This window comes from Astyanax mexicanus, chromosome 2 (assembly GCF_023375975.1).
Source record: "Astyanax mexicanus isolate ESR-SI-001 chromosome 2, AstMex3_surface, whole genome shotgun sequence".
NCBI classification, from domain to species: Eukaryota; Metazoa; Chordata; class Actinopteri; order Characiformes; family Acestrorhamphidae; genus Astyanax; species Astyanax mexicanus.
The window spans coordinates 35,815,395-35,836,882 of NC_064409.1; the positions used below are offsets into that span (position 1 = coordinate 35,815,395).

Sequence of the window (21,488 nt, forward strand, 5' to 3'; positions counted from 1 at the left end):
TCCCTCAAACATGCCATAAGGTGTACAACAGTATGGGGTTGTTTTCGCTTTTTGATTCAAAATTCAGTAAAGTACTAGTGGTTACTGTACATTAGTGACTGTTGAACGGTTTCTTCATGCAGTACCTATTGGTGTTATCCTCTACCACTGATTCTTTTAAACCTCCACAACATATTGTTTCTTCTTACACTACAATTTAATATCCAACACAGAACATCAAATGCATACAGAATATTATTTTTAGAAAGTTTATTTGAAATTCATGACAGATAACCAATAGCAGAAATCTTTATTCTCCACTCTTGTCAAGCATGTTTTCAGGAAAACTTTAATAGCAGCAGCTTTAAAGGTGGGGTAATGAGAGAGTTAAAATCACGGCAAATGAAAATATAGTATAGTAGTATCCAGTGCTTACTGAGTGAAATAAAACTAAAATACAGGTTATTTTAATTAGGCATGGCCTAAGGTTTGCAGGTTCTATCCCTAATGATGCCACAGCCACCCATGGCCTGGAATGTGAAGATCATGAAAGTCTTTGCTCAGTCTGTGTGGGTAAGATGGCCCCCCCTCTCCACGTCACCCAGTGAGGTTGAGTTTAATGCAGCACTTTAAAAAGATACGATTGGCTGGCTTGATGTGCCTGAGGAGAAGCACATGCTACCCTTCCCCCTCCCAATACTGATAGCTTTGTGTCATGGAGGAAGTGCTTATTATAAGTGAGAACTGAAAAAACACAAGTTCAAATAAATAATTATCATAAAAAAATAATCCACTGAGGACACTTATTAATTTATTGAAAATTAAATTAATAAATTGACATGCCAAAAGTCACCCACTCAAACTTCAGTAATTCAGGTTGCCATGACCATACCTGTCAGAGTTCAACCTCACTCACAAGATAACACCTCACAACTTATACAGACGTGGGCATTCCCAAGCTGTCCCGCGAGATAACACTTCCTGATCAATGTAAAATGGCTTGCAAAAGAATTCATACGCCTTGCACCTTACAACCACACATTTAAATGTTTTTTTGGATTTTGAGTGATAGACCAATACAAAGTAGCACATGATTTAGAAGTGGAACAAAAGTGATATATGGTTTTCAAAATCTAAATCAAATAAAAATCAGAAAAGTGTGACATGCAAAAGTATTCACCCTCCTATATTAATACTTATTAAAACCACATTTTGCTGAAATTAAAAGCTAATGGTCTTTTGGGGTATGTATCTACCAGCTTTGCACATCTGTGCACTGAGATTTGTAGCCCATTCTTCTTTGCAAAATAGCTCAAGCTCAGCCAGGTTAGAGGGAGAATGTCTGTAAACAACAGTTTTATGTCAGGCCACAGAAGCTCAATGGTATTTAGGTTAGGACATTCTAACACATGGATATTCTATGATCTACCCATTCCACTGTAGTAAGTTTAGGGTCATAGTCTTGGTGGAAGGTGAATTTCCTTCCCAGTCTCAAGTCTTTTGCAACCTCCAACAGGTTTTCTTCCACGATTGCCCTGTGTTTATCTGCATCCATCTTCCCACTAACTCTGACCAGCTTTCCGGTCCCTTCTGAATATAAAATGGTCTTATTTGACCACAGTGCCTTATTTCACATGTTTGCTGTGTGGCCTACTGTACATGGCTTGTGCAAAAGGCACTTCTTATGTCTTTCTTTCAGCAACAAATTCTCTTCATCTGTATCTTTGACCTGTCTGGTAAGTTCGTTGGTCTTCATGATGCTGTTTGTTCACTACTGTTCTCTAACAAACCCCCGAGGGCTTCACAGAACAGCTGTATTTATACTGAAACTTAATTACACACAGCTGAACTCTGTTAACTAATTAAGTGACTTCTGAAGGCAATCAATTGCACTCGGTTTTCATTGATTTTTAATTGTTTTTTTTTAATTAAAAATGTAAAAAACATGTATTATTTTGATTCCACTTTACAATTATATGCTAAATGTAGATGGTTTATCACTTAAAATCTCAATAACATACATTTAAGTTTGTGGTTGTAAGGTAACAAAATGTGAAAACATTTGCAAGCCACTGTTTATTATCTGGTGGCTTAAATATATTAGCTTGTGGCCTCCATATATTATTTTGTAGCCTCCATATATTATGTTGTGTCCTCAATATATATTTTCTTGACCTCATTATAATATCCTGTGGTCTCTATATATTATTTTTCAGTTTAATATATTATCCTTTGGCCATGCCATATTACAGATAACCACAGTGTCACCTCAGAGGCTCTAAACTAAACAGATACATGGTAATAAATAATGTGGCACATTGTTGCAACATTTTTCCTATTCTTGTTCCAGTGCCTCTATGATCTGCAGGATGAAGGTATATTTTGTATTTGTATTTTGGATTTGGATTTGGATAAGTGCAAAAATGTCAAGGACCAGGCTGAAGTCTCAAAGAGTTCAAAGCTGCTCATTCAATAAGATCCTAAAGAAAGCAAAAGAACATGATTAATCTGAGTGAAAAACATGAATACATGGTTATTATTTTTTTTTAAATACTGTCAGTGTGAATCAAGTAAAGTCAAGTAGTTCTACTGTTAATACTGCATATGTACAGGACATACAGAGGATTAAAATAACGTTAATACTGTAATTTAGCTTTTCACTGGTTGAATGTTTTAATTTGAATTGTTTATTAAGTTGATAGATGTTTAAATATCCCACTCACATCATCTGAATCTTCTTGGTAGCTGGCTCGGTTACTGTTTGGTGCACTTTCCATGTTGGGCCCGTCTTCACGCAGCTGGAGTGCAGAGAAGCGGTATGCTGTCGACCTACAGAGGGCAGAGTGGGGTCAGTGAAATAAACTACTACCATGGTGTACACAATCATCAACAAACTCTGAATCTGTATTTTACCTTTGACTGTATTTCCTTCTGTGGGCTGTAACAGCAACTGCAACAACGATGGCCAGCAGTACGATCCCAACACTGACGCCCATTACAATCTGCAACCACACTTCCTTCTGGAAATCAATTACTCATCGTAAATAGTTTATGCTGTACAAGGCTACCCTTGCTTTTTAAGGCCTTTACACAGGTGTCAACGTCTAGGGACAGTACTGCGCATTATGCCATGCAGTTTTTGCCATGTTAGGAAATATCTTTTTAATTTTCAATACAGCTGCACTCTCAACCTGTAGTTTTCCCTCAATGGATCCCCCTGTCTTGTGAGGTTGTTAACGAGTAAAAATATGAACATTGCTATAGCCATGCTAACTGAAGCCTAACACATCTGTGCACTGAAATAACACAGAATGTCAGCCTCTAGAGGTAGTAAATCTTCACTGGTATCCATATAATACATTTCTACGGGTACAAATGTAGTCAAAAACGACAATTAAATTTAATTATTACATTGTTTTTGTGTACTGTGACATATCCACCTTTCAATTACTGTATACAGTATCAGAAAGTTCATTTTTACGGTATTTAGAAGTTATCTGGTGTTTGATTTCCAGAGATATCTCACGTCTAAGCTAAATCACTATAATAAAACATTTATGAACAAAATTACCATTTTAACACATTCAGTCTGATTACAATCTTGTTTAAAAAAAAATACGCCACCTCAACAACCACAGTCTGATAGCAGGCTACTTTATCTAAAAACATACTGACTGAATCAATTAGTTATTGTTAACAGTTAATGTTAATGAATTCATTGCCATACAGTATATCTCCACATCTGCAAAGAAATCATATTAATATTAGTATACTAATATAGTAGAAACTGTAACACTGTTATATAACAACATCTACCCTCTACTCACTACGCTACAGTTTTCTATACGTTACGGAAACAATAATGGAAACTTCTCTGCTGTTCTATAGAAGTCAATAAAGAACCAGTTTAGCGAGTGATGAACCATTAAAGCACATAAATGGATATTTGATTTGCCAAATTTGGGTAAACATTCTAGTTCGTGTGAAATGTTAATGAGGTTTTATTGTAATGTGCAGAAGTCCCTTACATGTTTGGAAAGAGATATGTTACATTTCTAAGCATGGTACTAGCTTAAACACTGAATTGAGTCCAAATGTAGGTAATTTAGTTCATGTTCTTAATAAAAAACTATATAATATAGTAATAAAGTTAAAGGGTAACTTTGGAAATTTTGTAACAAATGATTAACAAGGCCTAAAAAACAAGATCACTACTCTTACCATGTTTCTTTTTAATGTGGTGATTGAATGTTTGAGAGATGCTGCTTTTATCAATGTTTGTTATGATTTTCTTTGTTTTTTAGGACATTATTAAGGTCAATATGTGTTGAAAACCGTAGAGCATTTTTTTAACATACTGTCACATTTCTCTTATCAGTAAGGGTTTCTAAGCAAGTGGAAGCTTTAACTAAATTATAGTATTGTTACAGAAACTGTATTCTGCAAATAATGATTACCTGTTAGAAAATGTAATCGTAACATTTAATGGAAAACTTCTTAACTATCTGAATATTTTTTTTAGATTATACTTGTCTTTTTATATTACTCAAATAAACCTTAACCACATATAAAATGACCAAAATGACTGAAAGTCCCCTATCTAGAACTTCATATTGCTGCTGGAAGTAAACCTTGTCTCCAAAGGAACTTTCACAGGTACAGAAAAATGGTAAATGGTAAATTATAGTTAATGTACACAGATTGTAAACAATAAAAAAAATCTATTCCAAGTTTTTAGGATAATTTGTATTGCTTTCTATATTCTTTACAAACATTCAAACAAACACCAGCTTAAACCAGCTTGATCCCATGTAAAACTTCCCTGTATAATATGATGCTATTATGTGATGGTTGACTTTAACAACTGTACATGGTTTAAGACAAATGTGTAATAATAATTGGTAATATAATAATAAAACGCTAGTTGGTCAAATAGCTTCCATGATTTAGCAGTTAGCTACTGAGCTACTGATCTCTTTTAGCTGCAACACGTCAAAGGAAATGAAATGAGATTATTACATACTGTTCCTTCGTAAGGTTGGGTTGAGTTGGAAGTATTACTGGAGTTCCCACAATGAATCTTTTGATGTGGGGGGCTGAAACCTCCTTCACACTTATCACTGGGGATCTTTCGATACCTGCACATAACGCACACAACAGCATAATGGTGAAAAGCTTTTTAAAATGTGTATTTTTAAGCGTAAAATAAAAAAGTGGCACTTCTGGCCAATACCCCGTTATCTGATGCTTGTCCGATTCTACGCAGTTCTTCGGTGTCTTGTCTATGAAGCCCTCCTGTAGCACACATTCAGAGCTGTTTTCATTGTGATAGTATCCATAATCACTGTCAGAGAGAGATATGGTGTAAAATAAGGCACTCTATTATTCAATCAAAGTTCTAACTTCTTCATATGTCCTTCATTACATAAAGAAAAGTGGAATTCCTACCACATGTAATCTTCTCTGGTACAGGGACATGGCATCTGTTGCTTGCTGACCACATAGTCTCGACCATTCCTGCAGACGGACATCATTTTTAATCTCCTAAACGTCTCCTTGTAGCCTAAGACACACCCAGCAGTCTCTGATGAGTCGGAATGGGCCAGCCACTCCGTATAGTCCTCATCTCCACCTGAGACATATACAGAAACATCACAATCCTCGCCATTATTTTTTCTCATTTTATCCCATTTTACCCATCCCCATACTCCCGCTCAATTTCCAGTGATATCCCCAACTCTAGGAGGGAGGATGAAAACTAGCACCCATGCCACCTCTGATACATGTAAATTCAGCCAACACTTGAGGAAAGTGCAGTGCCCCAGGTCTGATAGATCAGCTAATAGGTGCCTGTGCTAGCCAGCACCATGCTGGAAACTGATTAGAAAAAAAGAGAAAATGCCACTCTCGGACTCTGGCTGCTGATGGCAACATTCGCAAAATTTTCATTTTCACTACGACGCACCAAAACTATTTCAGGGTAACACTGGATCACACAAAAAGTGTTAACTATGGACAGCAAAAAAATCATAATAAGGGCTAGAATATGATAAATGGTTGCTGAACAGACGTTTTTTATAACTGATATGTTGGTGGTTTGGTCCAGGAAAAGAACCGAACCAAAGTGAGCTTAGTGCTTGTTTTGGCAACATGCTCTTAAACACATTAGGAGGACAAGCAATTTAAGTAATTAGCTGTTCCAGGTAACTCTACCTCACAAAACTGACTGAGAAAATGCCAAGAGCAGGAGATGCTACTTTAAAGAATCTAAAATATAAATCATATTTGTTCATAGTTTGGATGACTTGAGTATTAATCTACAATGCAGGACATTTTAAAATAATGAAAAAAAAAGAGTGAATTTAAGGTTTGTCCAAACTGACTGGTAAGGTCTATTCCAAATTACATTAAAAGTAGCTGAAATAAATAATTCGCGTTTTAGAGTATGCTACTCATTAAACAAATAACAAACAATAAGCAGTACTATAGTATTCTACTTTTAATAAAAGTAAAGAAATGTATAGTGGCACACCACAGTTTAAGGCACCATGGTCAAAAATTGTGATTAGTGGAACTGATCTTTACAACATTTTATACATTTTATAAGATTACTGTATTATTTATTTTTGTGCATTTTTTTAGTTTAAAAAGGAAAGGATCATTATGCAGTTGTTTGAGTATTTAAATACCTTTACCAGAGTCTCAGGTATTAATTATCTTGCTGTGGCTTTGCTTTATTTACAATCATCATTAGAAAAGACCAAAGTGTTGGCAACGCTATTACTACTACAAACCTTACCACATTATCTCTTGTAAGTATCTATCTTTGACTTAAACAATTAAATTAAAAAGAAAAGTAGTTTTTTATGTGTTGTAGTAGCAGAGTAGTGGTAGTAGTGGTAGTAGTAGTAGTATTATAAAAAAAATGTTTAATGCTACGCCTTTGCAAATCAGATCATCTTTTGCTTGCTGAAGCACTGAAGCAATATATAGTAATGCTTCAGTGCAAAATACTGAAAAATTAGTTTGTGCATTATGTTTGTCTCTTAAGTAAAAACATATTGAAAAACCATAAGACAAATATTTTTGTCTGTCTTACACTCTCTGGTCAGCAGCTTCTCAAAGTCTATGGTAACTGCAACCCACATGGGCTGATCGTCGTCATCAGGTCGGTATCCAAACACACTTATGTTCATGGTCTTACTTCCAGGCTCGGATGCTAGGCCGGCAATAAAGAAAGGATGCGTAGTAAAATTATAAGTCTTCCAACACTGACCCTCATCTGTGGAGAACCTGAAATAAAGAAAAGTCTATAAAGATCACATTAATTTACAAACGCCTAACTTTAAGTGACAGTTATTTGTACAAATATATACTAGTTATTGATAATATTATTAAAACCATCTGTTATATTGTATTTCAAACCAAATCTGGCCCTACTGAGAGAAAGTTGTTGTTTTCTGGTATGTACAATCATAGCAATATTTACTTTATGACATGAACTGGCCGGTCTTTGTGAGCCTCCACAGCCACTAACAGGCCCCCTGAATCCAGTATGCTGTAGAAGTGAGGCCCCCTCAGTGTGCCGATCCAGTTGTAACCCCCATCCGAGGATACATACACATCTGGCTTAGATGCTGAGATTGAATCCCCAACACTACCTGCAAAAAAAAACAGAGAATCCAGGCTACTGCCATATGTGACAAATGCTGGACACATGTCCCATAAACCACTGGTTTTCTATTTCGCTATTATTCTCAAGACTAAGCACCACAGTAACCACTACAAATTAATAAGCAGCTGCTATGAAACCATATAAGTTTTTGTATGTAGTAGGTTGCATACAGATCCTTAGAGTCAACAGTTGAGGTTAGACTGTGACGATTACCATGAGCAATGATGAGGCCAACAGCAGAAGGATCGGTCAGAGGCACCATGGGGGAAATACCGCTGTAGTGACAGTGCTCTCCATGGATGTGTAGGTTACACTGGAACACACATAAAAACCTAGTTATACTCACTTCTATAATCACAGTATTTTTCGCTCTGTCTGGTAACATCTCATTGTGTGTGAACATACCTTTTTAACATTTCTTCCACAGTCAACATTCTGTGGCTTTCTTAGTGGTATCCACTCTCCACCTTTATTAAATGTGATGACCGTGGTAATTCTTCCATCTGTAGCAAATAAAGTGGGTTAGTATGGAGTTAAAATCTGTGTATATGTCTTTGTATATCAAGTATAAATATTTGGTTTACTACATAATTTGAACGGACAAACTGTCCCTTATTCTGTGCCAAAATTTGATGAACGGACCAATAGAAATGCTTCAAAATGACCTGAAATAAACTCTTTTTAAATTGACTTCCATTGAAAGTTTAGAATCTTTTTTCTCTCTACCGTAAAGTTGCTGTTTTGGAGATTTTCATTGGAAAGCAAGGACATAAACTACTCATAACTAAAGGCTCTCAAAGATAACTTCACTTAACTAGGTTAAGGAGGCAGCACTTAAATAGACATTTAGCTGTAATTTAAGGGGTTCAATGAAAATACAGCATTTACTGTTTATATTGTATCCCATGTTAACCACCACAAGCACAATCTGTTTATCACCACTTATTTACTATTTTTATTTATTTATTTACTTTTGTATATAAAGATTTTGCATTTTTTTACATACTTCTGCCTATCTTCTGTGCTCCATTATGCTGACATTGTAAATTTAACAAAGGATTATCTTATCATATTTTACTGTACACTATATTGCCAAAAGTAATTGTTCACCCATTATTTTTACCAATCGAAATTTATTTAAAAACCCAGACTCCAATCATTTCTTTGACATCAGGTGTTTAAAAACAAGCACCTAGGCAGACTGTTTCTACAAACATTAGTGAAAGGATAGGTTGCCCTCAGGAGCTCAGTAAATTCCAGAGTGGTATCATGATCGGTAAGTCTAGTCAAGAAATTTTCTATTACTATATATTCCACAGTCAACTGTCAAATATAATATAACACAGTGAAAGTGAATTAGAGAAACTCGCTCTGTCAAAGTAAAATAACAGAGCGGGATCAGCGGATGCTGAGGTGCATAGTGCGCAGAGGTAACCAACTTTTGGCAGAGTCAATCACTACAGACCTGCTAATTTCATTTGGTCCTTAGTTTAGCTCAGTCAGGGACAGTTGAGCATAGAGAGCTTCATTGAATGGATTTCCATGGCTGAGCAGCTGCACCCAAGCATAAGCAGTTTTTTTTTATCTTGTTTTTTCAGGATTGCCTTCTTTATTTGTATCAACACCTTTTCAGACTGCATATCATCGCTGTCCAATGAAAAACACTTATCTCCAAAATAGCAACTTTACAGGAGAGAGAAAAAACCTTCTAAACTTTCAATGGAAGTCAATGTAAAAAGAGTTTATTTCAGGTCATTTTGAAGTATATCTATAGGTCCGTTCATCAATAAATTTTGGCACAGTGTAAGGGACAGTTTGTCTGTACAAATTATTTAGTAAACTAAAAATCGACAAAAATGGAGATACGTGTTTTTCATAGGACAGCGACGATATTGAGTGTTCCCATGAGCGTCTACAAAATACAAATTCAACACATTTTATTAACCCCAGACCTTTTATCTCCCAATTGTTAAACAAAGTAATGAGGGAACAGGTCACACCTTGTCATGAAGCTGCTTAACACTCTACTTTCCAGTTACTTGGACTGTAAAAATGATGAGATTATAATTTTATGTAAGGTATTATATTATATTATGATAAGGTGTCACACTCTGCCGCAGGCTGCCAGCAGAGGGAGGCATCAGCAAAGTGTTATAAGCCTGAACAACACCAACACCTGGAGCTAGTAAGCCCAACCTAATGCAGCTGCTTGTGTCATCTGTAATTAAGCCATAGAAGAAGCTCAGGTTGGAGAAGAGGAAAGAGAACACATCTTTATACTAAAAAAAATAAGAATAGCTCTGATGTAAAGTTAATTAACAGAACTAAAAAAAAAAAGGAAAAAAATGTTGAGGAATACTTGTTTGGATGTTTTCATTTTGTTTGGGAAATCTTTCCTTTGTTTGAGCCATACCATATTTGTCATCTCTTTTGTTTTTCCTGCCTTTTTCCTTTTATTTTCAAGAGGGATGAAATTGTGCCTGTTACCTGTGTTGTATTGGAAAGTAGCTGGACCTTCAAGTCTAGAATCATTGGTTCGAATCCAACTCAGAGCAACTCCTCTCACATAGTATACAACACACTCAGTGTAACAGTAACGTAATTTACCGCATTATATTACAAATGTATTTAAAGGTGTCATTCGAATAAATGCACTTTTTCTTCTTCTTTCTGAAATACAATAGGTCTCTCTGAGTTGCACATGAAACTCTTCCTCGTACTCCATTGTCTGCAGTAGCTAGTAAAAGAAAATATTCAGAAAAACAAGTCGATCAGGAAAAGCACCTATGTCTACTTCAACTAGTGAATTCGTATACATTGCCTTGGCTGTTTGCAGATCAAAGGCGATATGTTTGCATGAATGAATATTCATGAGCAAGAGCCGAAATCCTATCGTTCCCCCCCCCCCCCCCCCCCCCCACTTCTCCACCAGACTAAAGCAGCGTTATACCAAATCACTGGAGCACTTTTTTTCACAAAAACCAGCTCACATGACATTCAATCATCCTAAAGACCACAACTTGAACTTGACACTTGAAAAGGAATGAAAAAAAAAACCTTTACATAATATAAATAAAAGTGACAAAAATTAAAAAAATAAAATTTTGCCACTTTCATTAATAGTATTATCTTATTATTTGGATATCACAGTTCTTAAGACCTGTTCTCACTGGGTTTCCTCTCTGCCCTTGGATCTGTTCTGTGACCTTCCTGTGACAGGTTAATGTAATATTTTTGATAAACCTCTCATATTAAAGCTAAAAATCATGTTGTGGTGTACATAGGTAAAATTACACAAACTGCCCTGACAGGTAAACACTTTTTGTGTGGAATGTAGTGCATGGTAGATGGGTGTACCTTTCTTCAGGACATTGGTAAGGTAGACTCCTCTCAGTGATGTCACATTGGTAAAGTCACTCTTCCTTTCCATACCAAAAAGGTGTCGCTCCAGTGACTTGGAGTACAGGATGCCACGGTCATCTGAGGTATAGATCGTCCCGAAATGCGAGTTTTCTACAAGCATGAGAGATCACACACATACACACTGCTGACATAACTGTTTTCAGATTGGAGATAAGATACAATCACCATTTACACACAAAACACACACAGAGACACTAACTTGGACCCCCCCTTTGAGACAGAATTAAAACATAAAAAATGAAACAGGTCATGGATTGGGGTTGAGATTAGGGGTGAGCGATGTGGCCCTAATATAATATCATGATATTTCATGGTATGTTTGTGATAACCATACCCTTGGCGATATGACAAATCACTGAATATAAAAAAATTATTTCAAGAATACACTACTGCAACAAAATGGAAATTTAATTTTAAAATTACATATAATATGATAAGGCACACCCCTTACTAAGATATTAAAAACACACTATTTTTATCCGATTTGTAACAGAATTACAAATTCATTATTGAATATAACATTTCTCAAATTCCCTATGATCAAGTGGGGCTATGAAACACACCCATCGCCTGATATTTATGTCACGCTTCTCTTCACAGGTACATGTGGGTGAGCCCTGATACTCATACTGATGTGTCAGCTGTTCTGGCGAGACCAAAACACCACCTCTATTGCACTTTAGGTGAAAAAGAACACCATTATCCTCTTATCTTCCAAACTAACCACCACGACACAAAAAGCCTCAAGGTTTACAGAAATATGAATAGTATACCATCTGACTCAAAGGAGATAGTTGTCTGCCCTCTCATGCTATTGGCGGAGGCAGTCTGAAGTGTCAGCATTTTACAGAACTTGTCTAACGAGAAAGTGTTAAAGTGTAAAACGGTTGTGTGACACTGAAAAGAGTCAAAACTGAAAAGTGTTAAAACATCAGCAAGACTTTTTAACACAAACGTGCTTAAAAATAATTTAATGCATTAAAAACACCTTTCTTGTCCATTTAACTACCTGTTGCATTGTATTTATGTATGAAATTATTAAATAATGAGCCTAAGGATTTATTAAGCCTGAGTATTTACTTAAAACACGCTTAAAACACCATTTTAGTATAAATTACTGTGTATAATTCTCCAAACCCAGAGCTTATCACAAGGTAAAGTGATTTCTGTGTTGTATTGAGAAATCTGGTAAACTGAATATGTTTATTTTAGTTGCTTCATAATGCTGAAATTCAACTTTTGAAATTAAAATGAAACTATAATTGGCTCTACATATTAAATTACTAGCAACCAGAAACTTATTATTAACTCATTTTATTCTAAGGCTTATTAGAATTCAGAATGGACATGAAATCAATGCAAACTGGATGGTTATTCCTAAATTACAGCATGTATGTCTGTTGTTTTTTACCTCCAGGGCTGTCCACATGTATAAAGATCATGTCCTCATCACCGTCCAAAAGAGAGTAGAACTGCAAAAAGAGAGGGGATAAATGTGGGTATGATAATGATAAAGAGTCACATACAGGGATATGTGGGTGTGTATTAATACAATACCAGTCAAACGTTTGAAAACAGCTTCTCAAAGCATTTCTTTTTTCTTTATTCAATTTATTTTCTACATTGTAGATTAATATTAAAGACATGTAAACAAAAAAACAAAGTTTAACCTCCACAATCCCCTGAATTAAACCCTACTGAGATGGTGATTTGAGGTGATTTGGGATAAGTTGAAGCTTTGTTTAGAACCTCCAGGAACTCCTTCAAGATGCTGAGAAAACTATTCCAAGTGATTTTACCTCATGAAGATCTGAGATTAAAATACCAAGAGTGTGCAGATCTCTCCTCAAAGACAAATGTGGTACTTAAATATTCTGGTTTGTTTAACCCTTTTTTCCTAAATAATTGTGCATGTGTTTTCGTATAGCTTTAATGGTTTTAATATTAAATTTACAATGTAAACAAATCATAAAAATAAAAAAAAACACATTAAATAAAAAGAGGTATGTCCAAACTTTTGACTGATACTGTATATGTGTGTGTGTGTGTCTGTGTGAACGTGACAGGCTGATGAACATTTTTTTCTGTTTGATCAGCAAGATGTAGTAGGAAAGACTGGAAAAGCTGGAGCCTGCATCCTCATAGTCATACACCCATGCGTGTATCTTACGTAGTGAGTGATAAATGACGTGTTTCACTTTCAGCACAAGGACAAATAAAACCAGCTTATGTTCCATGTGTGCATTACTTTGTCTGTTAGACTCTCTCCTACCTGCTCTGAGGTGGCGGTTGGCAGCAGAGCTTTGTTGAAATTTTCTCCCTGGTCTGAAGACACGTAGATAACCCGTGGAGAACCCTACAAACACACACCACACTCTGTGTAACAAAAATACACACAATGCTTTTACAACATTCTCTAAAAATCTGTCTGTCATGGGAGTGATATGTCCTTGTTTGCTTATTATCTTTATTTAGTTAATATTACTATACCATATTTATTTGCAGCTGCTTCTTAAATGTCTCATTCCATTGTTTTCTAATTCATTTTAAAATGTCTAGTTGTGTCTAATATAAATGAATGCCATGTGAGCTGTTTTTTTTTTTTTTTTAAGTGCTCCGGTGACCAGTATAACGCTGCTTCAGTCCCAGACATTTTTACACTAATAAAAGCCTTTGCAATATCATATGTTACTTTACAACATGTATAACACCCTGCTAAATAGAGTTCAGCCACTGACCTAGTCTTAGAGTCTTTGTAAAACGTGAAATCCACTGGAGATCCTATGTAAACCTATGTAAACACACAGAGGTGGGTAGTCCAGTTCCAGAAAACAAAAAATCCACCCCAGGTTGTTATTGGCTGAGCCACAGCAGAGCTGGCCAGGGAGTTGGAACAAAACCCCAGGTGGATTTTTATTTTTAACTAGTGTAAACAGAGTTGTACTAAAAATACACGTACCTAGCTCAATTGTACATTGCTAGTGGTTTCATAGACACATTTTAACCATTTGTTCCTTATCTCTGAATTACTGGGCGAAGCATATAACACTAATGTGTTATATGAAGGCTAGCATCCCAGCTAAGAGAGAACTTTATAAGAAAATTTAGTAATGATTTGTAAAAGGTTCCAGGAAGGTTACCCTGGAACATTACATAAATAATAACATTCGGAAAATGTGTGAAATAATAATGGTTTGGTAGTGACATTGAACGTTCTAAGAACTTTATAAAAAAAACTTTGTAATATTTAGAAAGTTTACTAACCAACATTTTTTTAGCTTCCTTGATCCGTGCCAACTACACCCTGGGACACATGCCTTTGGCTCTGGCATCTCTAGTAAGTGCACCATGACAGGGCTGCACCACTTTTTAAAATGTAAAACATTTCTTTGTTCTTTTCTAAAAGTTCTCATTTAATGAAACATTTTTAAACAGTGCACAGTTTTTGATAAATCCTGTAAGGTATTTTATGATTGCTGACTACAACATCTAAGCATGAATTATTATGTGTTATACAAACTGGTGCCCAACCTGCTTCTCCAAGACAGAGGTAAATAAGAAGCCTCCAATGTAGCCGAATGTGAAGATGTTCTGAGAAATGGTAGTAAAAGTTCTGCCCAGGTCTTGTGTACGTCTCAGCAAAAGTTTTCCTTGTTTATCTGCGTCCACTACACTCGGTTCACAACATTTACAATTCAGAAGAAACACAGAAGATACATTAAATGAATTACAAATAAGTGTGAAACCACTTAGATTGTAGATGTGAAGCACATCTATGACCTCTTGGGACAGTTTTACTCACCTGTGTTTTTAGGGCTGTAGCTGAAAAACAGGGTGTTGCCTGGTCCCCTTTAGAAAAAAGGTAAACATATAAAATCATTCAGAACAGCACTTTATACTTTTCTCGAATACTTGAGGAGAAAAAAAACAGCTGTATTGTGAAAAAAGTAGTCATATGCATCCAAAATAAGTAAGAAAATACTCTACAGAGGCTCTTTTTAAAGTTTAAAAAATACATATAAATACATGTTTGTTTCTTCTAATAAATAAATCATGCTAAAATGTATGGACCATACACTCTATTAAGGATCAATCGATGTATTTTCACTTTGGGAATTAAACAAAACATATAATTGCAAAAAGAATGTGTAGAAATATTTGCATACAACTGTACATGTGTGAAAATGACCATCACTATCCCTACTAAGGTAAATTACAGTATTTTATTTTTTTATTTTATCATGACAGAGCACAAGGACGTTTTTTTTTATCTCACCATGTAAAAGAGTACACTCCATCATGAATTTTAGACCATTTTTTGCCAAAGTCCTGAGAGAGCCACAAACCACCCTGCAAAAATATTAAAAACATTCGGAAAATTACTATCATGACACATAGCATGCTAGTAGAAAGTTTGGGAACCATTCACAATTTATTTTGTATTTCTGCATATATTTGACCTGAAATGTGATCAGATTTTATCAGTAATTTTTTATTTAGAATGTACAATACAGTTAAACAAATTATGCGAAAACATGTTTTTTCCATTAACTTATTTTCCCTTTAATAATTATTTAACACATCTAACATTCCTTAAATTCCAATTTCGGGCAAAAAAATGAACCCTTTACGTAACTGTAAGTAGTATACCTCTGACCATCCCTTTAATGTATAGTGATCAATCTTGCAAAATGGATTGGAGGAATTTTGGCAGAAACACTTTAACATAGTGATGATTTTTGGCTTTTTTGCACTAACTGCTCTTCTGCCCTGCTTGGGTTCTTTCACCAGATTTCTATTAAGTTACGTCTGGATTTTGACTTGGCTATTTCCAAATGCTCAATTTCTCCTTGTATAATTGTTCTTTGTACAATCCAGAATTCAGAGGTTCATCAAAAATAGCAAACCATTTTAGATACAAGACAGAAAAGCAGCCCTAAACCACGATACAGCCATCCCCATGCTTAACAGTTGCAATTTTGCTTAGAGGGAGAGAGACACCCTTTGTTGAAAAGACCTTGTTAACCTAGAAGAAACATTTTCTCTCACTGACAGCCTGAAGACTACAAAACTAACAAACGTTCTGCCAAGAGAAAATATTAGGTTAGCTGAAGTTTTTTATCCTTGCTTGAAAGATTATTGAATAGGAAAATGGTGCAAGGACTTACACGAGCAATTAATGATTTCTAGCAGTAAGAAATACACAAAAATGTACATTATATATTTGACAGCAATATCTTAATATGTTAAAAAGGGGGACTTGTTTTTTGTTTCTAAAACTATTTTAAAAAACACTTGATTGAATATTAAACTTACATCTGTGCCAATGACCAGCAGACATTCCTTGTTCTTGTCATGAAATGATATTGGCTGCGCTGGATGGAAGGGCAGCTGGACTGATTTAAAAGTCACTCCCGCATCCACTGATGTAAATATGACACCTCCTGGGTTGTGAGTAGTTGGCAGTTCGGCTATTAAAATTACCTTTGAAAACAGAATGAAATATAAAAAAAAGAGATGCTGCTTAAAATGGATTCAGCTCATTATTGTTAATTAATAAAGGCGATGAATTTTGTCAGCAATAAACAAATAAACCACCACTAAACAGAGATTCCTCTAGCCACCAGGGGCCAATCAAGCCCAGTGCTTAACACCTGGACAGAGGGCTTTATAAAGGCTGAGACTGAAACACCCGTAGCTGTGTTACGGGTTGTGTGTCTGCTCTTGACTCAAAGTCACAGCATGGTCCAGATATTAAACACCAGGCGTCTGTAACTTGCCGATCACGCGTTGATAGCGATCTACAACTTTTAGCGACTGTCACCAACTGAAAAACTGGACTAAAACCACGTAGTGTGAACTAGGCATAATATTTATGATCCAGTTTGTAAAAGAGATGATAGTTTTGGATTTAAACTCATTTTCTTTCACTTTCAAGGCTGTTAATTCTATAGAGGGAAATAACTAAACAAGGAGAGAAAGAGTATACGAAAACTGTTTGCTTTTCTTGTTCCCCCCCCCCTTTTTTTGTTTCATTTTGTTGGCATTTTTTCTTTTACAGTTTTCTGTCACTATTTCTGTGAAAGTTACTGAAAAGGCTAACCTTAAAAGGGTCCTGCTTTCCAAAACCTATGGTGGTTCACTCCCTATGCCTGTGGACCATAACCTGGATATCATAAGTTTACATCCCTTCTCTGATGAGCTGCCATCAATATAGTTTACTAACTTAAGTGATTTCTCCATTTCAGCTGTTTGTATTTGTATTTTTGAACAGCAAATTTAGTCACCTCAGTTTTTAATAAATATCATACATTTATTGTTCGAGTTGAATACCTGCTGAGAGTTTCCAGGTCCTGCACAGATGCCAAAGTCCTTCTTTATGAAGGTATGGTTAACTGCATGGGAAATATCATGGAAGGCTTTTCCATAGTCTTCACTGTGAAATAAATAGATCAGTTAAAGTGTTGAGTAAAAAGAGATTACTTCTGAATTTGTATTTCAGAGAAGACCTGTGTGCACTGACCTCCTGTATAATCGAGAGTAGCCTCCTTCATAAAATGACTCCAGTGAAGAACTGACTGTGGACAGCACTAGAATAACCTGATAGTGGCCAGAAAAAAATACTTATTTGTTCACTGAAAGAAATCCCAGAAATTTCACTAGAATATGTATAAAATACCTGCCATCATCCACACTCTAAACAGTATCACAATTTTTCCCCTTGAGGTGAGAATTCTATACTTAATTTGACAGTATATGAAAATTCAACAGCATGGCTCATGCTAACACTCTTTCTTTGTGTGTGAAAGTGAACAGTTAACCTGTACTGTTTCTTTCCTATGCGTTCCTTTCCTTAACAATGTTTCTTGTGAGTATGCTTTAATGCTAAAATATAAGAAGTATTGTATGCCATGCTCATTACAACTATTTCACACAATGCAGCACCTCAACTCATTTTCAGGCACTTTTTAAGCTGAACTGGTGTGAGTAAATATACATTTAAACTACTGCTCATATTGAATACAATTCAGAAATTATACACTGCTGTTTTCAAAACACATGGACAATAATTATTTAATTAATTAAAATATTAGACGCTTCCTAAAAAGGGTGTAAAGAGGAGAAAATTTCCAAATAGAAAAAGTCAGTTTAATTGCTCAAATAACTTTGCATCACATGCTGATTTAAGTTCCACTGAAACAACCAGGGGAAGAGCCTGTTACAACCACAAATTGTCAACACAAGATGTGGTTACTAACACTTGTGCAACAAATGTGCAACAAATGTGCAACAAATGTGCAAAGGCTTTACACTAATTATGAATAACCCTTATTTCACACCCTCACTAGTGCATGCTTAAAATACATCCAATGGTGGCTGTTGTGTCTAGCTTACCTGGCCTTAATGTTTTGGTCAAAAATAAGAACAGCAAAGCAATAAATGGCAAAACAATATATTGCACACAGCAAAGTTAGTTTTTTTTATAGGCCATTTTGTTTTAGGCCAGGATGATCAGGGATAGAACGCGTCTCTCTTGAATAGAGTAATGTTAAATTACTCTAAATTAGAACTCCCTTCTGTAATATAGCTTTTCAGTTGTCACACTACTATCAACTCTATATTTTATTGTAAATGTATGTAAAATTTCCTTTCCTTTCCGCACTTAGAAAACCAATAGTCTAACACTTTGATGTACTGGATTATGTAAAGAACATTGTGACACTGAGTTTTAACAGTATTTCCCAACACTACTGCAGAACACATATTATTCAAACACCATGATACACAACACAAACTATTATCTGTGTTCAATTCATAGGAAAAGTTTCAGTAAGATAAGTCAACTTACCCCAGTCCCATCCCCTACCCAGGTGAGACTAAAAGTAAAGCCATCATCTCCATGAAACCCTGTCTAAAAAGGAGGAAAAACTAAAGGTCACAACAAAAAATGCTTCTATATAAAAATGGAGGCAAATGCTGAGTACATGCTTGTATGCACAAAAAATGTAAAAAGTAACCATAAAATATCTTTGTATCCGTTAATCAAATTTCTCAGTGTTAAAAACACTGCTACTTGACTGACACAAAGGAAAATTCACACGGTTGTAATTTTCCATGATAAATCCAGAGGCAGATTATATCTACTGCAATACTGGATACACAGAATGCATTCATAATATATACACTGCAGAAGAAAAAATATGTTTAAATGTATTTGTTTCCAATGTCATTCAGCTCTAATTAGAAATATATCAAAAAGAGAAAAACAGTACAAAATTGAGATATAGCATTTTCGACATTTAGAAGATTTTTGTGAAAAATTAGCACTTTCACATCAGTTTCCTAGTGTTTTTACTGAACTGGGATAATTTCCTTGTATCTATAGTGCACCAGTGAGCTGGAATTCACTCACAAATCTCTGAAACTCCACCAGCTGGCTGTTGTCACTTAATATTTTTTAACTTTTAGCAACTAACCACATTCAGACAGCCTATAAACTTTTTATTTTATGTTTTTATTTATTTTATTTTCAATTGTAGCTTTGCCTTTAAACCAATTTTTTAAATCCTTTTTGTAGCATAATATTCACTTTTAGTATTTACTTTTATATTACATTCAATTATTATTATTATTATTATTATTATTATTATTTTTTTTTTTTATAACTTATAACTTTATCATTCTAACTATATTACTTCTTTGGAACTATAGTGAACAAGTTAGCATTAGCATGCACCCTCAAGTTTTCACTTCCATCCTAAAATCTTGCAGCTGGACCAACAGTTCCAAATCAAACAGTAGTTTAAGTCAAACTAATGTTTAAGGACAAGTTGTATTTTTCTCTTACTCAGTGTTAGCAGAGCCCGCTTGAGTAGTTAAACAAGGTGTGTCTCAGTTTTAATAATTTTATAAATTTTATCATTTTAAAAAAAGTTTTAGTTCCACATTCAATATGGCGGCATTTACATTACATTTTACATTCATGGTCAAATAAAATCAATCAATTCTTTAAATTAATAAATTAAAAGCCTTTTTTAAGGTATACACTGATTTTGTGTTATTAAATAATGATAACATTACAATTAATGTAAATGTCAGGTTAATTCATGTAAGCTCTATTTGCAATAATGGTAGGTTGTGTTCCTTGTAGAATTGTAACATTAGCACAAAGACAGTTTGGTTTTATTAAATAAAATACTGGAAATCAAAATTTCCTTTTCTCTTCTTTATCCGACTAATAATAGATTAATTGAAAAAATAAATTACTGATTTTTTTTATTAAATCCTGTTAGTTTTAGTGCTTTTGACATTTACTTTTATTGATAGCTTGTTTATGTAGTTCCTCATTTTAGTTTAAATTTTGTTTAAACATTGTTTTAATTAAAATATATATTTTTTATTTTTAAATAAAAGTAAAAGATTGATTAATTGATGTTGTATGTTTCTTCATTTTTCTCCTAAACGAGAATTTCAGGCAAAATTGCCTCAAATAAGATTTCTATCAGTATTTGATGATTAGCATCTTAAACCTTCCCTTTATATTTATTTCTCTGTGCTTTAATTAATATCAGTGTGTGAGAAAGTTCAGACACTGAATATCTGAATTAAACAGCCCCACTCTTTCTCTCTCTCTCTCTCTTTTCTCTCACCTCGTAGGTGTTCGTGTCCAGGACCTTGTGCTCTTTAGGGCTGACCGGACTCTTACACTCCACGAAGTTGGAAGTGACCGCCCAGCTGTCTCGTCTTCTCCTGGTGTTTCTGGACTGTTGGTGAAACAGAGGTCTGTAGAAGGTGAGCGCTTCACTGAGGACCGCTGAATAGAGCAGAGTCAGTGCTGTAACTCTCCAGATCATCCCTGCTCCTCTCAGGGCTCAGTCTGATGCTGCTGTGTGTTCTGCTTTAGCTGTGGAGAAGAAGCTCAGCTGTGTGAGGGACTTCAGCAGAAGGTCAGGGGAGGAGACTCAGACACATTAGCATAACTGCTCTCTGACAGACCATGCTCCAAACACCTCCAGCAGGACAGGCCGTTTCAGCTCTACTTTACACCAGTGATAACATTTACTAGTAAAATAGTTCCATAATATAATTCTGACAAATAAAAAATACAGCCCAGGAAAACATTAAGAAACCATTTCAGTTTTTGAATCTGTTTCTCTGATTTTGCTGTTTATAGGTATATGTTTGAGTCAAATAAACATGTGCAGAATTTCCAAAAAGTGTTAAACACACCAGAATATGTTTTATACTTTAGATTCTTTTAAGCAGCCACATTTAGCATTGAGGACAGATCTGCACACTCTTGGTATTTTAATCTCAGTCTCTTCATGAGGTAGAGTCACCTGGAATAGTTTTTCTCAGCATCTTGAAGGAGTTCCTGGAGGTGCTGAACAATAGCTGCTGATTGTCCTTC

The 21,488-nt window shown here is 35.2% G+C and overlaps 1 protein-coding gene across 2 annotated transcripts; it reads right to left on the reverse strand.

Moving 5' to 3' along the window:
• Positions 1-234: 234 nt before the first annotated feature.
• si:dkey-159a18.1 (sortilin) lies at positions 235-21,002 on the reverse strand. 2 transcript variants are annotated; one of them, XR_007437747.1, is made up of 22 exons: positions 20,728-21,002; positions 18,927-18,989; positions 17,601-17,677; positions 17,411-17,513; positions 16,394-16,561; positions 15,354-15,427; positions 14,880-14,926; positions 14,609-14,745; positions 13,350-13,433; positions 12,489-12,549; positions 11,012-11,167; positions 8,060-8,157; positions 7,868-7,967; positions 7,469-7,640; positions 7,079-7,272; positions 5,428-5,611; positions 5,213-5,323; positions 5,003-5,117; positions 2,893-2,999; positions 2,703-2,808; positions 2,155-2,459; positions 235-2,112 (listed from the first exon to the last, which is right to left on the reverse strand). XR_007437747.1 is itself a non-coding variant. In XM_007245003.3 (21 exons), exons 1-21 carry the CDS (start codon positions 20,929-20,931, stop codon positions 2,445-2,447), a joined length of 2,376 nt encoding a protein of 791 aa, XP_007245065.3. In that variant the 5' UTR covers positions 20,932-21,002; the 3' UTR covers positions 235-2,444. The 2 variants fall into 2 exon arrangements, 1 of the variants encoding a protein (XP_007245065.3); XM_007245003.3 differs by having other exon boundaries at positions 235-2,459.
• Between the last annotated feature and the right edge of the window lie 486 nt (positions 21,003-21,488).

Excerpts from the sequence above, each read along its gene's own strand:
- si:dkey-159a18.1 (XM_007245003.3), bottom strand. The coding sequence starts at position 20,931 with ATGATCTGGAGAGTTACAGCACTGACTCTGCTCTATTCAGCGGTCCTC. Across the intron at positions 18,990-20,727 it reads TGGACACGAACACCTACGAG|ACAGGGTTTCATGGAGATGA; the intron begins GTGAGAGAAAAG and ends CCTCCTTTTTAG. Across the intron at positions 5,612-7,078 it reads GAAGCTGCTGACCAGAGAGT|GTGGAGATGAGGACTATACG; the intron begins GTAAGACAGACA and ends TATATGTCTCAG.